Source organism: Mobula hypostoma, chromosome 22 (assembly GCF_963921235.1).
Source record: "Mobula hypostoma chromosome 22, sMobHyp1.1, whole genome shotgun sequence".
Taxonomy (NCBI): domain Eukaryota; kingdom Metazoa; phylum Chordata; class Chondrichthyes; order Myliobatiformes; family Myliobatidae; genus Mobula; species Mobula hypostoma.
This window is the reverse complement of record NC_086118.1, coordinates 51,151,043-51,170,906: the sequence shown is the minus strand read 5'-3', so window position 1 is coordinate 51,170,906 and position 19,864 is coordinate 51,151,043. Positions and strand designations below refer to the sequence as shown.

At 41.4% G+C, this 19,864-nt stretch overlaps 1 protein-coding gene across 1 annotated transcript in view; it reads right to left on the bottom strand.

The window, feature by feature from the left end:
* The window catches only part of aspscr1 (ASPSCR1 tether for SLC2A4, UBX domain containing), a 313,012-nt gene that overhangs the window by 246,239 nt on the left and 46,909 nt on the right, over window positions 1-19,864 (bottom strand). Inside the window, exon 4 of the mRNA XM_063030554.1 lies at window positions 6,809-6,909. Within this exon, the coding sequence (XP_062886624.1) occupies window positions 6,809-6,909 (101 nt within the window). The remainder of the gene's footprint in view (window positions 1-6,808; window positions 6,910-19,864) is intronic.

The following is a 19,864-nucleotide window of genomic DNA, read 5'->3' as shown; positions in this document are numbered from 1 at the left end:
TCTTCGATCTGTGCTAATCATTCACTGATTCAATTTAAAATTGTACATTGTTACCATTTGACGAAGGAGAGACTCTCTAAAATATTTCCTAATGTTGATAGTTATGTAGTTATGGTGATAGATGTAAAACTGAGACAGCTATCACTGACACACATGTTTTGGTCTTGTTCTATACTGGAACAGTTCTGGAAGTCAGTTTTTTCGACAATTTCTAAAGCACTTGAAATTAATTTACAACCTAACAAATTAATCTTTGGAATAATTCCTCAAAGTATCTGTGGTATCTCTGTGTCTGACCAACAAGTTATTGCATTTGTTACATTTGATAGCTAGGAGGGCCATTTTGTTGAAGTGGAAGGATACATCAGCTCCCACTTTGTCACAATGGTTCTCTCAAGTGATGCTATGTCTTAATTTGGAGAAAATTAGAAGTCAAACCTTTGAACCTTTATTTGATTTTGAGAAAAGATGGGGTTCATTTGCTCATTATTATCATTTGAATTAATTGATAGATTTCCTCCACGATCTAATTATAAATTTTTGGTACATATTTTTTTCTTGCTGGCGGTTTGATGTTTATCTTTAGAAGCTTTTTGTATGACGCATGGCTCCGGGTTGTACACCTAATGGGTTTTTTCCCCCCACTTTTCCTGCTTAGTAGGGTTTTTTTATTATCACCAAAAATTTTTCAATCCTTAAAATAATGTTTTTTTTCCTTGAGACATTGTAAGGGTTGTTTACTTCGATGTACTCGTGTTATTTTTGAATAATATAATAATAAGATTTGAAAAGAAAAGGATTTGTTTCCCCTCTCCGTAGGTCACAATTTATCCAGATTCCTACATATGGCCTCTGACCATTCCAATTTCTATCCATCATGAACGTTCATAAAATATTTTAATTTTTCTATTCTTTCCACCCACTTTCACTTAATCCTTCTCTACCATGAAGAGGCTACACTCAGGTTGGAAGAACAATAACTCATATTCTGTCTGGGTAGCCTCCAATCTGATGTCATGAACAATGACTTCTCTAACTTCTAGTAATTTTTCTCTCCTCTCCTTCTCTTTCTGTCCATTCCCCTTCTCCTCACTTGCCTATCCCCCTTTCTTCTATCAGATTCCTTTTTCTTCAGTCTTTCCACATACCCCCTCCCAGCTTCTCACTTGATCTCCTGGTCTCATCTTCCAGCTTGTACTCCTCCACCCTCCCATCTTTTTTTTTAAATTCTGGTTGCTTCCTCTTCTTTTCTAGTATTGCTGAAGGGTCTTCACCCAAAATGTCAACTGTATATGCTTCTCCATAGATGTTGCCCAAATTGCTGAATTCCTCCAGCATTTTGTGTGTGTTAGTTTTTTGATTTTAGTAGGTTTATGCTTACTGAGTTCCTTTGAAGTTTTAAAGTTAAGCTACCAAGCATAGTGTCAGCTTCAGGATGAAATATAGCTCCAATTGTGCTACAAATAGACACCAAGCTGTTGACATCTGAAACTAGATGCTAATCAAGACCAGTGTCAATATCATATCAACACCATAAAAAGTATTGGTATGGTACTTGTCATCACGACATAATTTTCAGAGTTCCTCTACATGTTGTTGAATATTGGGTTCACAATCTCGAAGAAAATTAGCAAATTGGATCAGAGTTCGGTTATCTAGCAATCTACCCAAAGCGGTAGTAACTCAATGCAAGTGAACCTCGACAATGATGAAAGACAAAAATGTCTTTTACTAGCTTGGTTCCACCGGTTGTAAAAATTATCTGCCTTTTCATTACTTCTTTTCCAGAAGAACTTCACGGAGTGCACGAAGTTTTAAATCTTTAATACAGTACACAGTTCATTATTTTGATTCAAAATAAGGAATTTTAAAAGGATATCCAAACCGAAAAAGAATTAGACAGCTGGCAATGCCATATTATTAAATTCTTGAAACCCTGTTCATAAAGCATTAAATTGAAAACAGGTGGAAACTAACATTTTTGACATACAGTATATCTTCCTTTATTGAATGGAAAAATAGGCACAATACACACCAATAGTAAATACACACAGTGGCCACTTTATTATCTTCATGGTCTTCTGCTGCTGTAGCCCATCCACTTCAAGGTTTGATGTGTTGTGCATTCAGAGATGCTCTTCTGCACACCACTGTTGTAACACTTGATTATCTGAGTTACTGTCACTTCCAATCAGTGTGAACCAGTCTGGCCATTCTCCTCTGACTTCTCTCATTAACAAGGTGTTTTCGCCCACAAAGTGCTGCTCAGTGGTTTCTTTTTGCACCATTCTCGTTAAAATCTAGAGACTGTTGTGCATGAAAATCCAGGAGATCAGCAGTTTCTGAGATACTCCAACCATCCCATCTGACGCCAACACTTATTCTGATGTTTGGTCTGAACAACAACTGAACCTCTTGACCATGTCTGTTCGCTTTTATGTATTGAGTTGCTGCCACATGATGGGCTGACAAGATATTTACATTAACAAGCAGGTGTACATAATAAAGTGGTCACTGCATGTATATTGTTAACTAGAAACTTGCCATCTTTAATCTACAGCTTTCTGTCATGGAATAGAATTTTTAAGCATGCTTGCCATTTTTGTCTACTCAATTCACCAAAATTTTATGTCCTGAATAAACATGATAAATGTACCTCTGTCCCTCACAAAGCAGGAAAGTAGCCCCAAGCCACAAATGCTGCATACTGTACAAGCAAATAGTCAAACTACAAACTCACAGCTACAATTAATCAATATTAACCTCAATCAATAATCATGTCACCAGCATCAAACTTAAATTACAGTTTTCAATTTAAACCCAAAGTAGAATCTATAAAATAGTTTATTTTTCTCCTTCTCTGCACTACTTTCAGTAAAAGACCAAGACAACTGCACCGCTCCAAAGAGCACCTAATAAGGTTATTCTTACCCTCGATCATAAGGCTCTATAATGAGTTAACATATAGCCAGGGAAGTAATGATCCCCCCCTGCTGTTAGACTGTTTAAAATAACTTATTTTTATTTATTCTTCTTACTTCTCTTCTAATATTGTATATCTGTGAACTTGTAATGCTACTGTGACACTGCAATTTCCTTTGGGGTCAATAAGGTATCTACCCATCCATCCTGTATTTCTCTTGTTCATTCATCATCATTAAAGACCCCCATCACCCATGACATGCCCTTTTCTTATTGCTATCATCAGAGAGGAGCGACAGGAGATGGAAGACACATACCCAACATTTTAGGAACAGCTTCTTCCTCTCTGCCATCAGATTTCTGAACGGACTTTGAGCCCACCCATGAACAATACCTCACTATCTGTGCTTTCTTTTTGCACTACTTAATTAATTATTTATATATAAATATTTCTTACTGTAATTTATAGTTTTATATGTATTACATTATGCAAACTTCATGACATATGTCAGTGATATTCTGATTCATTTGAGACGACGAAACTTGCTAAGATCAGATGGCAGTGCAAGGAAATGAAACACTTTATACTGATCTTGAATGTAGAAAAAAGCCTTTGGCATAGAATATGCCGGAATAAAAAAAACTTTTTACTCTTAACTCAAATAGTACTTATTAATTTCTATATGAGAAAGTGAATCTTTTCAAGATCCAGATAAGTTTCCATTTAACTGTTCTGGTTATTTTAGAGGCACACCTATGCAAAGTAACTTTACAATGTAATTCATTCTAAAGAACATGAAATTAAAGTTCACTAAACTTTCTTCCTCCAAACTGAAAAATGAGAATTGAAGTAAATTGGGCCTATTACAGCCACACTTTAATATGTATGCTTCTGCTAACAAAGTAGTTAAAATAGCTGTCTCCAAAATCCTTCTATTCTGATCTTATATAACTAATCATCTACATTCCAGAAGCAGCCAGTATTACAAAGTACTGCTCCTGGTTGAACTGCTGGGTGAAGGTATATAACACTGATACGCACAAAAAAACAACTACCTCACAAAGATTTGCTAAAGTTGGAAAAGCATTAGTGTGTACTACAGGGATACTTTGCCTACTTTATTTATTTACTAAGATACAGCATGGAGAAGGCTCTTCCAGCCCTTTGAGCTGTGCCACCCGGAAACCCTTGATTTAACTCTAGCCTAATCATGGAACAAGTCACAGTGATCAATTAGCCTACCAACCAGTACATCTTTAGACTCTGGGAGGAAACTGGAGCACCTGGAGGAAACTCATGCGGTCATGGGTGAATGTACAAACTCCTTACAGGTAGCACCCAGAATTGAACCTGGGTTGCTGGTACTATAAAGCACTAACCACTACGCTACCGCACTGACGAAGGATCTTGGCCTGAAACGTCGACTGCACCTCTTCCTACAGATGCTGCCTGGCCTGCTGCGTTCACCAGCAACTTTGATGTGTGACGCTACCGCACTGCCCTTTCTTCATTTAGTAAAGGAATATAGATATCAAAAAATTTAGCTTGCATGTGTTTTCTATTTTGTGTTTTCAATGAACTGTCTTCTACCTGCTCTAGCAGACATGGGACAGGGTATGGATTTTCTCTGCTGCAATGCTTTCATCACTCCTTAAGCACAATAAGCCCCTTGAAGTTAATGATAAGGATGTGGTTAAAAACCATAAGATTTCGAAGACTTCCTTTTCAATAACTTCTAACCAACCTTACAGGCCTTGAATACTTCCTGCATCTCATATTTTAAGGTGCGTGATTGAATTCACTTTTTCCTCTTAAAACTACACTTAAGCATTCTGCATCCCAAATTTTTAACATCAGATGGAATACCTGCAGCATTGCAGATTATCCAATGTTCCCGGTTGAAATTCAAGATTCACGATTCAAGATTGTTTATTGTTATTCTTCAGTACTCAAGTATAAAGGAAAAGTAAATGATTGTTACTCCAGATCAGATGCAGCATTAAAAAAACACAATAATCATAAGAAAACTCAATAAATACAAGTATGAAAGCAATCCTATTAAACACAATGTACAAGTAACTATAAAGTGGCAATAGATGGGGGGGGTTGGAGATGAAGGGTGCTGAGGAGCTGTGGAGAGGATTGGATGATGTGTATGTCATGGGGTGGTGGGATGGGTTAATGGGTGGAGGTGTTGATCAGCCTGACGGCTTGGGAGAAGTAACTGTCTGGTAGTCCTGGTGTGGATGCTGCATGGCCTCTTCCCTGTTGGGAATGGGGCATACTCTCCACAAGCAGAGTGGATGCGATCCTTCAAGATACTGCTGGCCTTTTTCCAGCACCTATTCATACATACGTCCTTGATGGTGGGTAGGTTGCTGCCAGTGATGCGCTGGGCAGTTTTAATGACCTGCTGTAGAGACCTACTGTCTGTTGAAGTGCATTTTCCGTACCACACAGTGGTACACTGGTGATGTTGAACAACCAAACATGTTAATACAGTGATGGGGGTTGCGATTGATACATCTCCACAAAAACCCATTCCAGGGTCAACTGAACCTCACACAAGGTTCAGAGACACACACGAGGTCAGAGTGGGGAAAAGAAGGGGGGGGGGGCATTTTTTTTAAACCAGAAGTTGAAATTAGAATATAAGGTGTTGTGCCTCCGTCCTGATGGTGGCCTTATTGTGACACAAGAGGAGGCCAAGGACTGCCATGTCGAAACGGGAATGGGAATTGGAGAAGAAGGGGAAGATCAGATCTTCATACAATATTTCAGATGGAGACTTGTTAAGGTCTGACATGATTAAACAATGTAATTAACCTACTCAGATCCTTTTGCAACAAAGCGCAACAGACTAAAATAAAACAGCAATTGCTAGAACATTCAGGCCAGGCACCTCCTCTACATAGTAATACAAAAACATCCTCGTTTTTAATTTTTTTAATAAAATTTCTCGATGTTTGCTTTGAGAAATCAATAAACATGATCAACCCAGGGTGCACGAACTCCAGGCAAAAATAACAATACTGCAATCTGCATGCTAATAAAGACTGATAAACACAAGTTGCTTGCTTCACCAGCATGTTGATCTTCAGTAATACATGTACAAGTTCTTCACAACATCAACATCTTTCAATCTCCTATTATTTAGAAAACTTTGCCTTCTCATTTTCTCTTCCAGTGGATGAACTTACATTTTTCCGCATTATATTCCATCTGCATTTGCTTTACCCATTCACAGAAGCTATCCACATCTCTCTGAACTTTATATGACTCTCACAGCACACAGTGACATCTCACTTTGAGTCATCAAAAGGAAAAGGACTAAAGTTTAAAGTGGCTCAGAAAAAGACAGAAAACTCAGCAACTTGCAGGAGAGGTCAAAAAAGTGTAGTAATTATACGGTGTAGTGGACACAACTCCTTTTGAATTTTACGTTACCTCTAAAACAGGTGCTCCCAACCTGGGTCCATGGTCCCCTTACTTAGTGGTATTGGTCCATGGCATAAAAAAGGTTGGGAACCCCTCTCTAAAAAATGTTTAAATACATTTAAAACATGTCAGTAAAACATGGAATATGGCAAAAAAAAAGGTATCTTCCAAGTTTAAAATTCAGCCCGGAATTCTGAACAAAAATTTATACTTTTACCAATATGTTTATCATCCTAAGAAAGAATCTGGTAGTTCAAGTACAGAAATACACTTTTAATCAAGAACACAATGATTTGAAACAAGATATTTTCTCCATTACTACAAGGAATGCTAGGATGAGGAATGAATCGTAAAATCAAGTTAGAAACTATTAAACCTTCACAGCAAATATAAAGGTGCAGGAAAACACTTCTGTAGTTGAGCGTGGTCAAAATAAACAGAATTCACCTGGTCTGAGGAAAGTGATGAAGAAGATCCCACAGCGTCAATCCAGATGGAAAGAGATGTTGAAGCCTGGACCCATCTTCCAGCTGCAAAGCAATACGAACCTAAGACAAATCAGTAACAAAGATGTCAAATACTAATTATATCAAAATATACAAGTAATCCATTATGATTTTGATTCGAACTTTATGTCAAGAGAATTATAGACTACAGGGGAACATTTTTTCTCCTTAACACACACAAAATGCTGAAAGAACTCAGCAGGCCAGGCAGCATCTATGGAGGGGAATAAATGTCAATGTTAAGTGCCAAGACCCCTAATTGGGAATGGAAAAGGAAGGGAGGGGAAGAAGTGAAAATAAGAAGGCGGAGGGTGAGGAAGGAGTGCAAGTTAGAAGGTGATAGAGGATGGTGCTGGAGTCTTGAGCAAGGTTTAATTGATGTGGTTTGTGGATTGGACTCATAGTCATGTTATGATGTGTTTCTGGTTTCTCCTTGTTTTTGGTTGCTATTTTGTGTGATTTTGATCAGGACAGACTGGGCCTTGTGGCCAGCAGTCAACGAATGTCACCACACTAAATTGAATTGAACTGAATTAAACTGAACTAGACTATTTCAATTTATCTGTGGTTTGATGTTTTATATTCTGAGTTTTTTCACTCGTTTTCGCCATTTGCACGATTTGTTGTTTTGTTTGTGCATTGGGTGTTTGAAGTTTTCTTTGAATGGGTTCCTGGGTGTTTCTTTGTTTCATGGCTGTCTGTGGGAAATCTCAAGGTAATATTCCAAATACATAACTGGATAATAAATATATCTTGAATCTATGAAGTCAAGTGAGGGGGAGGGGAATGAAGTGAGAAGCTGGGAGGTGACAGGTGGAAAAGGCAGGGCTGAAGAAGAAAGAAGACACATGGAACAAGATGGTGGTGGAGACAAGTTCTCTAGAAGAACATGCAGCTGTGGTGGTGACTCTGGGTGAGCACATGTTTGAAGGGTCAACACATGGTCAAAGGGTCCCAGAGATCAGTGGAGATCACAGAGGGGAAGTAGTGAGAGAGGGTGTCACCAAAATTAAAGCAAAACCAATCCATGTAGGATTGGCATAAATTGCTTTTTGGGAGGGGCAGACTCGGTGGGCCAAAGGGCCCTATTTTGTGCTGGGTCTATGTATGTCTGGCTGAACACAATTTTAATTCCTGTACAGTAACAATCAGGAAGTTTCTGGAAAAAGCATTTGGAACAACAAGACCTGAAGTTCCGGAGCTGGGAACAATTGCTCATGATGACAAATGCACAACACTTTGAGCACATGATCCTTAGAAATCGATGTGGTTGGTTATAAAACTAACAAATTAAACAGATCCAGCTCAAAAAAAAACATTCAACAGCCTTTGCTTATCCTCTACCACAAAGAATATTATGTGCTATGTGTCCCTAGACATCCTGACCTGGAAGACATCACCATTCTTTTATAAAGTAAGACTATCAGATTAACTTTACTTGTCACATACAGTGAAATGAGTCATTTGCATCCGTGACCAACACAGTCCGTGGATGTGCTGGGGCAGCCCGCAAGTGTTGCCAAGCTTCCGGCACCAACAGAGCATGCCCACAACTTACTACCCGTAGTCTTTGGAATGTGGGAGGAAACCGGAACACCGGGAGGAAACCCATGCAGTCACCGTGAGAATGTACAAACTCCTTTCAGACAGTGAACCCTGATCGTTCGTGCTGTAAAGCGCTACACTAACTGCGACATTACTGTCCCACCCCTTTACCACCTTTGGGTGTAAGTCCTTCAGCAAGACTGCAGTAGGTTAAGGAAGCAAATTCATCGCAATTGGCAAATAATACTGGCCTTGCCATTGATGCCCACATTCCAAAAACTAAATCCAATAATTTGTAAAGTTCAGCTTCAAAAACAGATATTTTACTTATCAGTTAAAACGTACCTTCATCCAAACAACTTCCCAATGATTAAAGACAGTGAAGCCAACTATTCCTAATTAAAACGATTAAACCATTTTAAATTAAATTTGATGAGAAACAAATACTACTTGTTCTAAGAAGCTGTGTCACACTTTACATTTCTTACAGCGGGTATCTACAACAAACCCAGAACACTGCTGACAATCTACTGCAAACAGATGTGGGGTGAAAATGTTTACGGAAATCAGAAATTACAGTGTGTCCTGGGCTATTAATACCAAGTTGTTTTTGAAATAAGCAGTATTTATGGGAGAGAGTGATTCATGCAACAACAATAAAGAATGTTCTTAACTAGTCCCCAGTCTCTCAGAAAATACCCTAATATATCAAAGGCCATTAGGCTTGGGAGTTCTTTCATGTGGTTATAACAATGCTTCAGAGCTGAGCTCACACGAGACAGGTTTAAGATTTGAAGACACATGTGAAGCCCTCAATCCAGCTCTGACATCTATTATAACCCTGCAGTGATATACCACTGGGTCATAAAACACAATATAATTCCTGGGAAAACTAGTTCAAATTGATCATGATTCAACTGCACACATGTATACAGCTAAACAAAACATCATTCTTCTAGGCCCAAGGCGCAAAACACAGTACATATATCACATTCAGTACATAACATAATATTCACAAAATATTTTTAAATATTCGGTGTATGTACAAGCAACTGAACTTTACTTGAAATTCTTGATTCAATTAGTCAAAGTCTAAGTAAATTTAGTGTCTATGTCATCATATCCTACCTTGAGATTTATTTCCTTGCAGTCATTTACAGGAAAATAAAGTAATACAATAGAATTTATGAAAAATGATACATAAAGACTGACAAACAACCAATGTGCACAAGACAACAAATTGTGCAAATAAAAAATAATGCAGAGAACGAGTTACAGAATCCGTGAAAGCAAGTCTGTAGGCTGTGGAATCAGCTTGGAGTTGTGGTGAGTGAAGTTATTCACGCCGGTTCAGGAGCTTGATGGTTGTAGGGTAATAACTGTTCCTGAACCTGGCGGTGTGGGACCCAAGGCTTCTGCACCTCCTGGCTCAATGGTAGTAGCAAGAAGACAGCATGGCCTAGGTGGTAGGGTACTTAATGATGAGGCTGCTTTCTTGAGACAGCACTCCTTGTTAATGTGCTTAATGTGGGGAGGACTTTGCCATAATTCTACAACTTATTCGCTGCAGCAGAATTTTTCTCTTTACATAGTTTACTTGGTGTACTTTTATCAGACTCTTCTTTCTCCTGTTATTTAACTGTCACATTCTGCCTTTAATTTTCAGGGAAAAAAGTCACTCTTCGCCCATTAGAACTGCACGTTTGATTACTTGGATGGCAGATAAACAAGAATTGGAAACCTAATTAGCAAATAATACATTCCAGAGACCCATTAAAATATCTTAAAACACAACAATCTCAATGTTCAAAGTACATTTATTATCAAAGTATGTATGCAGTATACAATGTTGAGATTCGCCCTCTCAAAGCTAGTCACAAAACAAAGAAACATCATGGAACATCAAAGAAAAACATCAAACCCTCCCAAAACATGCAAAAAAAAAGTGCAAAAAATGAGTGAAAAATACAGAATACAAAACACCAAGGGTCCAGGCATACTCAGTTCAGTTCAATTTAGCACTGTGCCATACATAATCTGCAGGCTGCCCAACATTGCACATAATAGCAACAAAAAAAAGGAGCAATCAGAAACCAGAAACACATCATAACATAAACTACAGAGTCTAATCCACAAACTGTATCGATTAAGCCTTGTCCAAGACCCAGGACCACCCTCCAACAGCATCGAGGGAGAGAGTGACACTATTCGAACGCAGGGGCCTTGCTCCAGTCGCAGCAAGTAAGAGGGAAACAGAGACCATCACATGCAGACACCTCTCTCTGGCAGCAGCAAGTGACGGGCTGGTAGACAGCACTGAATACCCGCTCGCCTCCATGATTTTGAATTTCCTCGACACTTTAAACAGCGAGACCAGTGAGAAATGGAGTCGAGTCTATTCCGCAAACTGTATCGATTAAGCCTTGCCCAAGACTCAGGACCACCCTCCAACAGCATCGAGGGAGAGAGTGACACTATTCGAACGCAGGGGCCTTGCTCCAGTCGCAGCAAGTAAGAGGGAAACAGAGACCATCACATGCAGACACCTCTCTCTGGCAGCAGCGAGTGAGAGGCTGGTAGACAGCACTGAATACCCGCTCGCCTCGATGATTTTGAATTTCCTCGACACTTTAAACAGCGAGACCAGTGAGAAATGGAGTCAATCATGGACTCATGCCCCATCTCCAGGCCTTCTTGGTCTCAAGCACACACACTTCGCTCAAAATCTCCCCGAACACCCTCAGTCGCTCAATCGGCCTGAAAACACACCACCAAAGCATAGATCACAGGTTCCAACAGTAGCAGAACCACATTTGAATTAAAAAAAATGTAAAAGATGTAAAAGAAGTTGTTTCGTGAACTGTCCGGAGGATGTCGCCCTTGGTCACGTTATTCGTTGTCACCAGCTTCTTCGGGCAATCTGTTGGAGAAGTGGGCTGAGAAAGAGTGGATGGAACTTAATCCCGATAAACGCAAGATAACCATAATGCGATTTAAGAATAACAATGAGGCTAGGACCTTTGACATGAATGAGTTCAGATGGAGTACTGAGGAACTTGGCATACAAGTTTAAAAATCTTTGAAAGTGGTAGCACACATAGATAATATGGTTTAGAAGACATACTGGATACTAATCTCCAATTGGTAGGATACTGCATACAAGTGCATGGTAGTTATGCTCCAAATTTATAAAACATTGGCCAGACCTCATCTAGAGAACTGCATACTGTTCTGGTCATCACAATAAGGAAAAAATGGGATAGCACTGGAGAGAGTATTAGTAGTGCTATCACTCAAGTGGAGTATAGTGTGGGATGTCTATTGGTGGGTCCTCAGGTGTCTGTAGAGGCAGATCCAGGATCCACAAATTCTGGTGCAGTGTGGACAAGAGTAAGTGGTGGTTATGGTTAGTAGTTGAGTCTTTTGGTTGTTCATTCTCTCCTTTTGCAGCTGCCGCTTGTTCTCTGCGACACAGCAGAGGTCTAAGAGGGCACAGAAGAGATTAACCAGGATGTTGTCTGGAAAAGAGGACTTCAGTACTGAGGAGCGAGCAACCAGGCCCATTTTCCTCGAGAGTGATGGAGATTTACAGGAGAGACAATTGAGTTATATAAAATTATAAGGAGACGACAAGATACTTTTCTCTATATCAGAGATAAATAAAACTAGAGGACACAGAATACAGGTAAGAGGCATAAGATGCAGAGGGGATCTAATGGAGGCTTTTTTACTCAGAGAGGGGGTGTACATAGAATGCACTGTCAGTGATGGAAGCAGTGTCAGTTGACAACAGTTAAGAACTGTCTGGACAAGCACTTCAATGGGGCAAGTGCTGGAAAATGAGGTTGATACAGATAGGTGCTGACAGTTGCCATTCTGTATGACTCTCTGACCCTACAACTAATTTTTGCAATTTCACAGATGAAGTGCATTAATTTATTTGCATGTTACAACAAAGGAGCATCTGATCGAAAGAATTAGAACAAATTTGAAAGCATTCAAAGCCTTCCCAAACCTACATGTTGACAGGACCTTACATTATTTGTTGATCCTGATACTTACATCAAAAGAGGTTCTTCAGAAGTCAAGAATGAGGCATAAAACTTATCGCTTATATTCATCTGATTAAGTTTCTCCAGAGTAGAAAATGAAGAAAGAGGAGTTGAGAGAACAAAGAAAATTTTAGAAAGTTATGGTTGTCTTATACTCAGAAAAACAAAAAGTCCAGCAATAATAGTTAACCTATAAAGTAGCCAGATTCAAGTGCCATGATGCCTGCCACTGAAAACTAAGAAGCTTCTGGAAAAGTTCAGAAAAAATCTGTACTGTAATCACAGGAAAATTCACTGAACAACTGCATGTTGGACAATCCACATCAGGGATTTGTAAAAAGAGCTACCTTTTAATCAGGGCGGCAATCGAGGTTTAAAAGGTAGAGTTCTGTGGTAGTTTCTCTGAGCTGAGGAGCAACCAATCAGCAAGAGGCAGTATGTAAAAATGGCTATCTCTCAGTCAGGTCCGTGTTCAAGATTAAAAACCAGAGCTTCAAGCCAGTTTTCTCTGAGTTGGACAATCCACGTCAGGGATTGAGAAAGCCACCTTTAATCAGGACGGTAATCGAGGTTTTAAAGGCAAAGTTCCACAGCAGTTTCTCTGAATCACCAAGAGGGATTCACTAGAAAGGGCAATCAGAGCGGCCATTCTTTTGGAGTGTGCCAGTCTTTAAAGTGGTTTTGGCTGATCAGGCTTGGGTGAGGTGGATTGTCTGTTAAGTTACTCTCTCTTTGTTCTTATTTGTTCATTTCCCATCTGTTAGGGCATAGTAATTTAGTGAGAATGGCTCCAGGGGCAGTGTTTTGTGTTGTGTGTGGGATGTGAGAAGTCTGGGAGATCCAGTCTCCCAGATAAAGACATCTGCACCAGGTACACTGAGTTGCAGCTCCTGAGAGAATGTATTAAGGAAACGAAGCAGCAGCTCGATGACCTTCGACTCATACAGGAGTATGAAGAGGTGATAGACAGGTGCTACGGAGAGATAGTCACCCCTGGGTAGTGGTAGATAAGTAACTGGGTGACTGTCAGAAGGAAGGGAAATGCACAGCCAGTAGCTGTTCCCCTCAAAGTATACAACTTTACATACTATTGAGAGGACGAGCTACCAGGGGGCAGCCACAGTGACCAGGTCTCTGGCACCAAGTCCGGTGCTGTGGCTCAGAAGAGCAGAGAGGTGAAGAGGACTGCAGTGTTAATAGGAGATTCCTTAGTCAGAGGAAAAGAGATGAGGTTCTGTGGGTGCAATAGAGACACCCGGATGGTATGTTGCCTCCCTGGTGCCAGAATCAAGGATGTCTCAGATCGGGCCCATGGCATTCTCAAGGGTGTCAGTGAGCAGCCAGAAGTCTTGGAACATATTAGCACCAATGATACAGGTAAAATCGAGGCGAAAAGACTGCAACTAGCGGGGCACTGTCTACGCCACCCCGAACTACCTGCCAGCCTAGTCATCATATGGGAGCCCAAGCATGGGAGGATGAACCCGGGGCACCTTCCCAAGACTATGGTCAACACGCTCCTAGAAGACAGCGGCATGGCTAACGTAGATTAACTGCACACACTGATGAGGGAGAGGGAGAAGTGGAGAGTCTGTCATCGGGCCCGACACCAGCCCCCTAGGCCTGAGTCGACGTAGTAGTAGTATATAGGTAGACAAGATGAGGAGGTCCTGAAGAGAGATTTTAGGGAACTAGGTAGAAAGCTAAGAAACAGGATCTCCAAAGTAGTCATCTCTGGATGGCTGCCTGTGCCACATGCCAGTGAGGGTAGGAATAGGATGATTTGACAGGTGAACGTGTGGCTGAGGAACTGGTGCAGGGGATAGGGATTCAGATTTATTCATCATTGGGATCACTTCTGGGGAAGATACGACCTGTAGAACAGGGACAGGTTATCCGAGGGGGTCCAATCTCCCTGCAAGCAGGTTGGCTAAAGTTGTTCGGGTGGGTTTAAACTAATTTGTCAGGACGATGGGAACTGGACTAACAGTGCTGAAGATGAAGCAGTTGGTTTACAAACAGAAGCAATATATATTGAGACTTCCCGCAAGGAGAGGCTGATGATGGGGCAAAATTGCAGTCAACAGGATGAGTTGCAACATAAAAGGTGGACAAAATTGAAAAAGATGAATACAGGACTGAAGGTGTTATACTTGAATCCGTGCAGTACACAGAATAAGGTCTATGAACTTGTAGCACACTTACAGATTGGCACGTATAATGTTGTAGGCATTACTGAATCATAGTTGAAAGAAGATATTAGCTGGGAGCTTAATGTCCAAGGACACACATTGTATTGAAAGGATGGCAGAAAAGAATTGCTCTTTTGGTAAAAAAATGAAGTCAAATCACTTGAAAGAGGTGACATAGGGTTGGAAGATGTTGAATCATTGCGGATAGAGCTAAGGAACTGAAAGGATAAAAAGGCGTTGATGAGAGTTATATTCAGACGCCCATACAGAAGATGTGGTCTACAAATTACAACACGAGGTGGAAAATACTTCCCAAAAAGGCAATGTTACAATAGTCATAGGGGATTTCAATATGCAGGTAGATTGGGAAAAACAGATTGGTGCTGGATCCCAAGAGTGGGAATTTGTAGAATGCCTATGAGATGGCTTTTTAGAACAGATTGTGGTTGAGCCCACTTGGGGATCAGCTATTCTGGATTAGGTGTCATGCAATAAACCAGAATTGATTGGAGAGCTTGAAGGAGAAGAACTCTTTGGGGCAATTGATTATAATATGATCACATTCACCCTGAAATTTGAGAAGGAGAAGCTAAAGTCAGATGTATTAGTATTACAGTGGAGTAAAGGAGAGATACCAAATGAACTTCATGAAGACCCTGGAGAGACTTGTTCTGGAGCTGCTCCGGCCCATGGTCAGGCCACACTTAGATCCCCTCCAGTTCGCCTACCTGTTCTGGGACCTCTACTTTTCATGATTTTTATTAACGACCTGGATGTGGGGGTAGAAGGGTGGGTTGGCAAGTTTGCAGACGACACAAAGGTTGGTGGTGTTGTAGATAGTGTAGAGAATTGTCAAAGATTGCAGAGAGACATTGATAGGATGCAGAAGTGGCAGATGGAGTTCAACCCAGAGAAGTGTGAGGTGGTATACTTTGGAAGGACAAACTCCAAGGCAGAGTACAAAGTAAATGGCAGGATACTTGGTAGTGCGGAGGAGCAGAGGGATCTCAGGGTACATGTCCACAGATCTCTGAAAGTGCCTCACAGTGGATAGGGTAGTTAAGAAAGCTTATGGGATGTTAGCTTTCATAAGTCGAGGGATAGAGTTTGAGAGTTGCGATGTAATGATGCAGCTCTATAAAACTCTGGTTAGGCCACACTTGGAGTACTGTGTCCAGTTCTGGTCACCTCACTATAGGAAGGATGTGGAAGCATTGGAAAGGGTACAGAGGAGATTTACCAGGATGCTGCCTGGTTTAGAAAGTATGCATTATGATCAGAGATTAAGGGAGCTAAGGCTTTACACTTTGGAGAGAAGGAGGATGAGAGGAGACATGATGGAGGTGTACAAGATAATAAGAGGAATAGATAGAGTGGATAGCCAGCGCCTCTTCCCCAGGGCACCACTGCTCAATACAAGAGGACATGGCTTTAAGGTAAGGGGTGGGAAGTTCAAGGGGGATATTAGAGGAAGGTTTTTTACTCAGAGAGTGGTTGGTGCGTGGAATGCACTGCCTGAGTCAGTGGTGGAGGCAGATACACTAGTGAAGTTAAAGAGACTAATAGACAGCTATATGGAGGAATCTAAGGTGGGGGCTTATATGGGAGGCAAGGTCTGAGGGTCAGCACAACATTGTGGGCCAAAGGGCCTGTACTGGGCTGTACTATTCTATGTTCTATGTTCTACCAGCCCCGACTAGGAGTTGAGGATGCCATCGACTTCCTACTGAACCTGGACAAGCCAGCGAGCACTGTGAGGGTCATGTTTTTTGACTTCTCCAGTGCGTTCAACACCATTCACCCTGCTCTGCTGGGGGAGAAGCTGACAGCGATGCAGGTGGAAGTTTCCCTGGTATCATGGATTCTTGATTACCTGACTGGCAGACCACAGTACGTGTGCTTGCAACACTGTGTGTCCGACAGAGTGATCAGCAGCACTGGGGCTCCACAGGGGACTGTCTTGTCTCCCTTTCTCTTCATCATTTACACCTCAGACTTCAACTACTGCACAGAGTCTTGTCATCTTCAGAAGTTTTCCGATGACTCTGCCATAGTCGGATGCATCAGCAAGGGAGATGAGGCTGAGTACAGGGCTACGATAGGAAACTTTGTCACAAGGTGTGAGCAGAATTATCTGCAGCTTAATGTGAAAAAGACTAAGGAGCTGGTGGTAGACCTGAGGAGAGCTAAGGTACCGGTGACCCCTGTTTCCATCCAGGGGGTCAGTGTGGACATGGTGGAGGATTACAAATACCTGGGAATACAAATTGACAATAAACTGGACTGGTCAAAGAACACTGGGGCTGTCTACAAGAAGGGTCAGCGCCGTCTCTATTTCCTGAGGAGACTGAGGTCCTTTAACATCTGCAGGACGATGCTGAGGATGTTCTACGAGTCTGTGGTGGCCAGTGCTATCATGTTTGCTGTTGTGTGCTGGGGCAGCAGGCTGAGGGTAGCAGACACCAACAGAATCAACAAACTCATTCCTAAGGCCAGTGATGTTGTGGGGACGGAACTGGACTCTCTCACGGTGGTGTCTGAAAAGAGAATGCTGTCTAAGTTGCATGCCATCTTGGTCAATGTCTACCATCCACTACACAATGTACTGAGTGGGCACAGGAGTACATTCAGCCAGAGACTCATTCCACTGAGATGCAACACAGAGCGTCATAGGAAGTCATTCCTGCCTGTGGCCATCAAACTTTACAACTCCTCCCTTGGAGGGTCAGACACCCTGAGCCGATAGGCTGGTCCTGGACTTATTTCATAATTTACTGCCATAATTTACATATTACTATTTAATTATTTATGGTTCTATTACTATTTATTAGTTATGGTGCAACTGTAACGAATACCAATTTCCCCCGGGATCAATAAAGTATGATTATGACTATGACTATGAACATATGAGCCAGCTTTCCAGAAGTCATTGAGATTACACTGGACAGGACCTTCACATGACAAGTCTTTGGTATCAGTGAAGACATCAAGCTCTGTGACTGCAGTGAATGGCCATTCTGACCTTTACCTTTGGTGCTGTAACACTGCAGATAAATTGGAATAAAATACTTTAAGCATCTCATGGATTCAGTGCAAGAAGCACACTAAGCCATGTAAATGAGCAACACACTGGCAAAGAAAAACTTGGCTTTTCACAGGGATTCCCAACCTTTTTCATACCATGGACCCCTATCATTAACCAACTCCTGCTCTGGAGTATTTAACAGGAATTTGGTAGTTCTCTAAGTTACTTGCTTATGAACACAGATGAGGTGCAAAATAAAATGATTTACATGACTTGAGAAAAAGTGAGTTGTCCACTGCTGGGTAAAATAAATAGATCGACCAGTGGCAGCAAAAATAATTTGGGAAAGGCTAAACACATGTACCTAATTCAACAGTCTATCATCATTTTCCTAATTTCAGTCATTCAACAGCACTCCACTTAAATTATATATATTTTTTGGAGCACTCTCATTTTTCTTCTCGGTAAGCTCCAGGCCAAAATAGAGAGTTTTTCTCACCAAACAAGTGTTTTACAACTACTAACTCTAAAGTTCCTCCAGATGATAAAATACACCGATATACTACAGCACAGACTGTGTACAAGAATTACTCAACACTGAACCCTTCATCAAATGCTAATCCATACTGATATTTTCAGAAACACAGTTAATAATGGAATCCCTAGATTCTCCCATGTGTCTGAACCTTACAAGTGAGATCATTGAAACAGGTTAGAATTTAAAGTACTTTAAGATCAGTAAGTTACAGTGTGAACGAGTTCAAGGAATCATTCCTTATACAGGTGTACCCTGCTTTTCGAACATTCACCTTACGAAATCTGTTATGAAAGACCTACATTAGTTACCTGTTTTCGCTAACAGAAGGTGTTTTCACTGTTACGAAAAAAGGCAGCGTGAAAAAAAATCAGCACCGCCCCGAGCAGCCACTCCTCCTCCAGATTCGGAACTGTATTCTCACCGGCATTGCTTAAACACGTGCCTGTGAGCAGCCGTTAGCAAGATGAGTTCTAAGGTATTGGAAAAGCCTAAAAGAGCTCATAAGGGTGTTACATGTAGCGTAAAACGAGACGCAATTAAGCGTTTCGAGCGTGGTGAACGAAGTAAGGACAAAGTGAGTTTGGCTTGTGGAAGTTGACGAAGATGATGTTCAAGAGGTTTTGGCATCCCATGACCAAGAACTGCTAGATGAAGAGCTGATGCAATTGGAAAAGAAAAGGATAACAATCAAAACCGAATGCAGAAGCAAACGGACCGAAAGTGAAGTTGTCCAGGAACTGAACGTGAAGCAACTGCATAAGATTTTTGCTGCAATGATAAAGTATGACTTTAAATTTGAAAGGGTACGTCGGTTTAGGGCATATTTACAAGATGGTTTGAGTGCTTACAAAGAACTGTATGATAGAAAAATGCGCGAGGCTAAGCAGTCAAGCAAGCCTTCCACATCAGCCACAGCAGACGGCGAACCTCGACCTTCGACATTGAGGCAGGCAGACATAGAAGAAGATGACCTGCCTCCCTGATGGAAACAGACGACAATGAGATGACACCTCAGTGTCCCACCACCCCAACTTCTGGGCCGCAGACCGATACATTGCCGCGGAGAATGCAGCGGTAGCCAGGTTGCGGAGAATGCAGCAGTAGCCGGGACGCACGCAGCACACCTTTAAGAAAAAAGCCGAAATATACAAGCTAATTAATTAGGTGCCGCCCAGCACGTAAATGTCGGCCCAGATCAGAGGCGATGCAATCGACAATCGCCTCTGATCTGGGCCGACATTTACGTGCCGGGCGGCACCTAATTAATTAGCTTGTATATTTCGGCTTTTTTCTTAAAGATGTGCTGGGTGCTTCCTGGCTACCGCTGGACCACTGCATTCTTCGCGGATCAGTATCGGTTTGCTGCCCGGAGGGTGGGGGCCACTGCACCACCCCAACCTCCGACAACTCAGCCTAACACACCATCATCAGTATGCTCAGCGCTGTCTTCCCAATTCCGGTAAGTGATACTACACTGTACATACATTATTTATACTTTATATCGGCTGTGTATTTTTATGTGTTATTTGGCATGATTTGGCAGCTTCATAGTTTAAAGGTTACTGGAGAGAGCGTTTCTGCCGAGAGCGCTTGCGTGAGATTTTCTGCCAAGAGTGCTTGCGTGAGATTTTCGTTACGGAGAACA